The 7,471-nt window shown below is 37.9% G+C and overlaps 1 protein-coding gene across 1 annotated transcript; it reads left to right on the top strand.

The window, feature by feature from the left end:
- Window positions 1–430: 430 nt before the first annotated feature.
- On the top strand, window positions 431–7,219 carry CXCL13 (C-X-C motif chemokine ligand 13). Its single transcript, XM_006743446.3, has 4 exons — window positions 431–614; window positions 2,411–2,543; window positions 5,422–5,502; window positions 5,791–7,219. Exons 1-4 carry the CDS (start codon window positions 551–553, stop codon window positions 5,843–5,845), a joined length of 333 nt encoding a protein of 110 aa, XP_006743509.1. The 5' UTR covers window positions 431–550; the 3' UTR covers window positions 5,846–7,219.
- Window positions 7,220–7,471: the final 252 nt, after the last annotated feature.

Below are 7,471 nucleotides of genomic sequence, written 5' to 3'. Positions count from 1 at the left end.
CATGGGAATCTGTACATAAGGAGACATTCATTAGATCTGCAAATATTTACTGAGCACCTGCCAAAGGCTAGACTCTCTTACAGGGGCCGGGGGCACAAGGATGTGCTCGACAGAGTCCCTCGTTTCCTAGATCACGTATTCAAATGTCATTGAGAAAGCCTGCTGACCCTTCAATGAGAGAAGCAATCAAAGCCACGATCCCAGAGAATAATCCTAAAGAGAGTGCTGTGGAACCGCCAGTCTGATGTCTTTTCCCTCTCTCTCCACCCCCAAATTTCTGCAGCATCCCTACCATTTAGAGTCTACATTTTCAAGAACTATTTCATTATACTTATAGTGCTCTGGAGCCAGTTCATAAAATTTGCAAGGGGAGTTCAAAAAAAAGCAAGCTCAGCAGTATTTGGGGACTTTTAAAAATGATGACACAGCTAACCTATTGGAGACAAAGACAGTGGGAGGGCCCTCACTGGCCTAAATAAATACGAGTCTGTGTGCTCAGAAACCACAGTTTAGACCCAGAGCTGAAGTCTGAACTCCACCTTGAGGCAGAATGAGGTTCACCCCGGGATCTCTGCTGCTCATGCTGCTGGTCTGCAGCCTCCCTCCAGTCCATGGTGAGGACTTTCATGTAGCTTATCATTGTGCTTTGTGCAGAAATAGTCTTCAGCCATTTCTTTCTTTCTTTTTAATTAGAAAATGGGGAGCAATATGACTGGTGGCGGGGAGACTACTCGATTGCTTCTAGATTTCTAAAAGTAATGTGCTTAGAGATTTAGAGGCTAGAAGCATGGTTGTTGTTAAGATTCTTATCCATAGATGGAGATACTGAAGTCCAGCATCCGTGTGACTTATACTTGGTTTGTCTATTCCTGGTCTTTTTTGGATTCAGCTCTGCTATAACTAATTCTTCCCGTGTATATCTTCTTTGCTCTGCCTTTCAACGCTACCCCTCCTGACTAAATTCTTTATAGGGTTTAAAGATAATTGACCTCAACAGGTTGGTCTCCTGAAGGGAATGTTTTGTGTAATTCTATATGGCTAGCTCTGACATGAGCCATTGTAAGCACAACACGGGTACTTAAGTACATGCTTTCTACAAAGAAGCAGACTTCCAAGTCCAAATGGGGTGACTATGTTTGTGTAAATAGACAAATATCTAGTTGAAGCTGTAAGTTTTTATACAGCTGAAGAAATCCGAAGCATGTGCAGAATGATATACTCTGCTCAGGTGTCTGCTCAGGTGTAAAAGACGAATTTTTGTTCTTAAAGTTGCAAGCAATTGTTTTTCAATTGTTATTTTGCTTCACATGCTATTTTTATTCTTCAAGACCTTCATCTCTCTCTTCCTCTGTAAAGCTTTCCCATTGCCCTGGCAAGGTCCTCTGTTCTCATCATGCAGTTTGGATCTTGGGTGTGAAATAGAACATTCTGGGGCATCTGGGTGGCTCAGTTGGTTAAGCGACTGCCTTCGGCTCAGGTCATGATCCTGGAGTCCCGGGATCGAGTCCCACATCGGGCTCCCTGCTCAGCGGGGGGTCTGCTTCTCCCTCTGACCCTCTTCCCTCTCGTGCTCTCTGTCTCTCATTCTCTCTCTCAAATAAATAAATAAAATCTTTAAAAAGAAGAAGAAGAAATAGAACATTCTGTGACATTTTTAGTCTTTGTCCATTGGTTTCCTCCACCAAATTGTAAATGCCTTGAGAGCCAGGTCCCTTTTATTTCAAATACATGTCAAGCATGGTGGTAGGCACTGGGTTTAAAGAGGGTAGAATTCATTAAAATACATGAGATAGATAACTTATAAAAGTATTTGGTGCTAATCACCAGTGTTGTTGAATAAAAATAATCTTGAATTTTTATTATTGGACTTTGGTTGGTAACGATTTGCAACTGATATGGAGGACCAACATATTACAAAAAACAAAAAATATCTTCCGTGGTATTTCCTTGGAGAGACAAAGGGGGGGGGGTGGTTTGGGCATGATGAGAACAATCCTGTTACAGCTTATTATTGCTCTGGGGACACTGTAAGGAATTCATATCTTTGGTTTTTATGTGTTTGGAGGGAAGATCAGTTGACTTTATGCTGTATTAATTATAACTGAGTTTCAAGTCCCCAGAGTGGAGGTTCTCAAATTTTATTATATAGACAATTACCTGAGCACCAATATAACACTATCACAAATTTCAATAGGTGTGTTTTTAGAAAGCTGATTTTATTTTTAAGGTTTTGGTAGAAAATGTTTGAAAATAAGCCAAGACAAGCAGAAATACATAAACTAAAAGCATCTGGGTGAAAGCGCCGACTTGAAATTTTTAAATCTTCAAATGCACCGTATGAAAGATTAGTAATTAAATTCAAGTTATGCATTATATGCCAGGCTATTAAAATAACTGATTGTGTTTACAGGTGTTCTGGAGGCCTACAATACAAACTTAAAGTGTAAATGCTTCCAAGAGACCTCAGGCATTATCCCGATCCAGCACATTGACAAGCTTCAGATCTTCCCTCCTGGGAATGGGTGCCCAAACAAAGAAGTCATGTAAGTTGCAGAAGAAAAATTTATGTGATTCTTTTCTCCCCATGAAAATCAGATCAAATGTTGCCATATAGTATTTTTTTAGTATTGTTGACATACAATGTTGCATTCATTTCAGGTATACAACATAGCATTCTTATTCAAGAATCTCAGTGATTTCGAGAGTTGCTAACAATTCTCAAGCTAATAATGAGACTCAGTAATATCTGTTAAGAACCTATTTTGCCTCTGCCCTGAGCTAAGTGCTTTATGCACATTCACTCATCTTTAACAGCCCTATTAAGTTGTGTCTAATGTTATCACTCCTCTACAGATGCAGAAACTGAGGCTTAGGGAGGTTAACTAACTGCCCTGAGGCATACCACTAGAAAGGGACAGAACCAGGACTCCACCCAGGTGTTCCCCCACCAAGCCTCTTCTCTCTTCCACCAAATTCAAATTGTCAGCAGAAGCAGACACTTTGCTCCCCAGAAGTTAAAGAGCAAGAAAATAAGTATTCACAACAGTCCTTGGTCTGAACATCTATGTTATGGAACTGTCCTTTAGCCTTAAGATCAACTTTGAAGAGTTAGGCTAAGGGCACAATAGTGGCTACAAGAAATTCAATAGGTATTTTCTTTTACTGAAATGTTTCTGTGACCCTTCCTTTTCAGTGCTTTCAGAGAAATCTGTTCATACTTCTATCATAGCATTTTCCATGGCACATCAAATGAGAATTTACACATTGCATATAAAGCTCCTTGTATAGTACCTGGCACAGTAATAAATGTAATAAATGTTCAGTGAATGTTAGCTGTGATTATCATAGCATCACTGTGTTGAAACAATCAGGTTTGTGGTGTTCTCTCTTTTTCTCTCTCTCTCTCTCTCTTTCACTCCCACCAGAAAATAAGTTCTCTCCAGAGAAGGATCAGATTTATTTGTTTCTCTACTCCCAGTGCTTTATCCCTTACCTGGCATAGAATAGAGGTACAACCTATGTTGCATTGTTACACTTAATATTTTAAATACAGCCTATAGATCTTTTGTGTATCACTACTTGGAACTTTTATTTCTCCTTCTTTGATCTATCTTTATGAACCAAGCACCCACAATACCTTGAAGTATTAGGTATAGCATCTTTCTCAGGGCATCCCTGACTTCATTTTCATTAGCAGCCCTTCCCTTGGACTTCTTTAGACTTTTGATATGTTTGTAAGCAGCTACTTTTTGTTTGTCCCATTTTGCTTTGTGCTTTGGGTCTCTCTCGCACTAGTTGGATTCAACTTGCAAAAAAGAAATATGGGATATTAAAAATATGTATGAAAATTTTTCATTAAAATGCATTGTACTTTCCCTAATGTCTTTACCAATGAAGGTTCTAACTAAACCACAATTATTGTCCTGAAACTCAGAGATGTCAGTGAGCACTCGGTGGTATACACAACTGATGAATTGTTGAACACTACATCTGAAACTAATGATGTACTATATGTTGGCTAATTTAATTTAAATTAAAAAAAACCTCAGAGATGTCAAGTCTAACCATGACCTATTTGGGAGCAGTTCCTCTGGCTGTTTAAAAAACTGAGACTTTCTCTGTCTCTCTTTTTAAATTACATTCCCTCTACCATGCGTCATCTCTCACCTCTCAACCTGAGGAAGTAATGCACCCTAATTTTCTCTTTGTTAACTTCAATCATTTCGAAGTGACAAGAATTGGATTTTATATCTTCTCCCCAAATTTCTGTTTCTGAATTTTAATCAGATATAGAAACAAAAGCTGGAAATTATGAGAAACTCATAGCAATCGGGATAAAAATCCTATGAGTCCAAATGGTCAGAAATCTATTTTCCATCCTGAACTCAGAAACCAAATTGGAAGGTTCTGCCCAAGAACCCAACAGTGCTATGACCTCGTACCTCTTTAAGATTCATTTACAAGGGTAGTTTCAAAGCTAGATGGATGGATCCTTGCTATCTGCTATTTCATAACTAAGGTAAATGTGAAGAAATTGCTTTGTTCAAAGTCCACCCCAATAGAGAGTTGAGTGTCCCAGGGAACCTCACGTCTTCCACTGCATGTAAAATATTTGACACTGTGTCCAGCACTTGATAACCATTCAGATCCTGCGCATGTAGAGTGGTGGCTATCTAGAGGCAGATAACCTTCATTTGGATGCTGCTCTATCACTGCATTTGTTGTGCAGTCCTAGACAAGCTTTTTAAACTCTCTAAGCCTCAAGTTCCTCATCTGAATGTAAGGAAATAATAGTTCTCTAGCACAGGATTTGTGTGAGATTAAGATAATTCATGCTACCTGCTGAGCATAGTGATTGACACATTGTAAGTGCTTGATCAATATTAGCTAGTAATTATTATTGCTGCTTTTGTTGTTGTTGAATCTCTTAAAGCAGTGAAAACCTCACTAGAGGTTCAACAAAATGCAGATGTCACTCTCCCACATTAAATTTCATTGAATTTTTTTTTCAAATAAAATTTTCTCAAGAGAGTGTTCTCTAGAGTTTATTTTGTTCTCCCAAGCTCAATGGACAAATACATTTTAAAGATATTGTGATACAGATTTCGAAGTGAGCCAATCTTGGGGTCAGCTATTTGGCCCACCTCCAACTCATGTAAAGACTGTCAGCAAAGCATTAACCCTTGACACTTGAGATTCTATAAACTTCATCTTCAGCTCCACTGGCTCACACATGACCATTCTGCAAATGCTTTCCTCATTCCTCAGACCTCACACTACAAATCACCTACTTCAGATCCTACACTGCCCACCTCCAATTTCACTTCATCCAGGAATACTTTTATACCCAACTCTTCTTAAGTGCAGGATTGACTAAAATGTAACACTGCTTTATTTTTATTTTTGTTTCCTTTCCCCCAGAATTTGGAAAAAGAATAAGTCAGTCCTATGCTTGAACCCTAACTTGAAATGGACACAAAGATTAATAAAAATATTACAGAGGTAAGTCAGGCATACAAAGGGTTTCCAGATTCCAATTTGTACTGAAGGGTTTCTCTTTATTGGGAAATCAAAATGGAGACCATTTTAAATTTATGAGACATTCCTAAGACAAATACCTATTCTTCACTATTATTACTTTTCAAATGAGTGAGGGTGACTGATTTCAGTAGCTCAATAAACTAAATTGGAAGCCAGTATGTACAATATTCCTTGTTTGACATCTTTAACAGAAAGCCAGTTTCTAGTAAGTCTCTAAACACGACTCCCTTGTTTTTGTTTTTATTATAGAAAAAATGCTACTTCAACTCGACCAGCTCCAGTGCTTAAGAGAAAGATCAAGTGATGCCAATATCCCCACTAAGGACACCTGTATTCCCCCGAACCTGCTCTGGGTTTTAGTTCTGTATTTGGATGAACCTTTCTGAGAAAAAGAACTTCTCCATATAAGCAAGCATGAAAATATATGTAAAATAACCCTGAGCAGCTTATGGGGCCAAGTTGGGCTTTTTGAAAAATATGGTACCCTATATACTTGGGCTTTGCATTCTCATTCATCACAGAGGAAAGTTTCTTTGAGGGTAATTACTTAGTAATAAATCACATAGGTTTCTTTTAATAGTATATCTATTGCTTAGTGCTAAATTTTCCTAGAAAATAAGGGAATAAGAATTTAAACCTCAAATCTGAACATGTGGCTTGAGTTAAGAAAGAAATGATGGAATTCACTTCAATCATTTTACACTGTAAGAAAAGCAGGCTTCCATAAGAGACTTGAAACCTGCCTGGGAAACCCAGGGAACTTTATGAGACAGAGGGCTCTCATAGTTGATACCTTCCATTTAAAAGCTCAGTATTGAGAGAAATGGGGTCCTACTTTTAAGAGTTCTTTTATGAAATTTACTGTCATATGCAAAAACTAATAACATTCAATGATCCCCAGACTTAAACTCATAGAATATTCAGGAAAAGCATTTAAAAGCTGATGTTCAGAGGTACTCTTTCATACATTTGCTTTAATGAACTTTTTTTACTCACATCGTTTGCACAGACTTTTTTTTTATTGGTCTCTGGTACCTGATTCTTTAATGCTTCTTATTAATCTAATGCTATTCAATAAACTTGAGTAAACATTTTACTTAATTATGAACAACTCATTCTTAACAGAGTATTTGCTCAAATTTAGACATTCTCTGACTCATCACAATGAAAAGTAGGATTTCATCATATTAATTTTTATTCGCATGATGCTTGCCTATTACAGAAGATCTAAATTATGTGGCCATGGGTGAGTGAAGTTGTTCCTGATATTAACACAGTGAGAAAATGCTTGCCTGTGAGACCCTCTTTTCCTTGATATACTCATCATTATTTCCTCCAGAAATCTCCAAACTTTTACCAAAACCTATTTTCACTGTCTCATTATACTGATTCTTAAAATCTCCAATATTTCCTTTGACAAAGTTTTGCGCTGGGTTTGACAAACAGAAGAAGATCCTTAAACTCCCATTCCCTCCTTCCCTGGATGCAGCCTGGCTCTCCCAGCAGGCTGAGCTTCCCTGTCCTAGTGCCCCTCACTCCCCTTGCCACTTTAGGGGGCCCCACTCCAGCATGCCCAGGTTTGAAGCTCTTATCTGGCTCCTGCTTTCATTTTTCTCTTTTTATTTTTTTCTTTATTTTTACTAAATAGATTTCTTGGATGGAAGTAAAGAGAACCTATGCATCCTACATTTTCTGTTGTCTACAATTCAGTGTTTATTTCTTTATCACACACACAAGGGATTATAAAATGCCATCAAAATCCTGTATTCTAGCATTTTTCAGATTTCTACTTTTAGAGGCCATGAATCATATCACTCTTTAGTTTTATTTTGGTCTTCTTTGAGAATGCAGCTAGATGAATATTCAGGATCCTCAAATAAGAAATATTACCATTTCATATGAGGCAGGTACTGTTATCTTGATAGCCACT

The sequence above is a fragment of the Leptonychotes weddellii genome, chromosome 2 (assembly GCF_054177405.1).
Source record: "Leptonychotes weddellii isolate Sample4059 chromosome 2, ASM5417740v2, whole genome shotgun sequence".
Lineage (NCBI taxonomy): Eukaryota > Metazoa > Chordata > Mammalia > Carnivora > Phocidae > Leptonychotes > Leptonychotes weddellii.
Note: the sequence above shows the minus strand (reverse complement) of the source record. Positions and strands in the feature narration are given on the sequence as shown.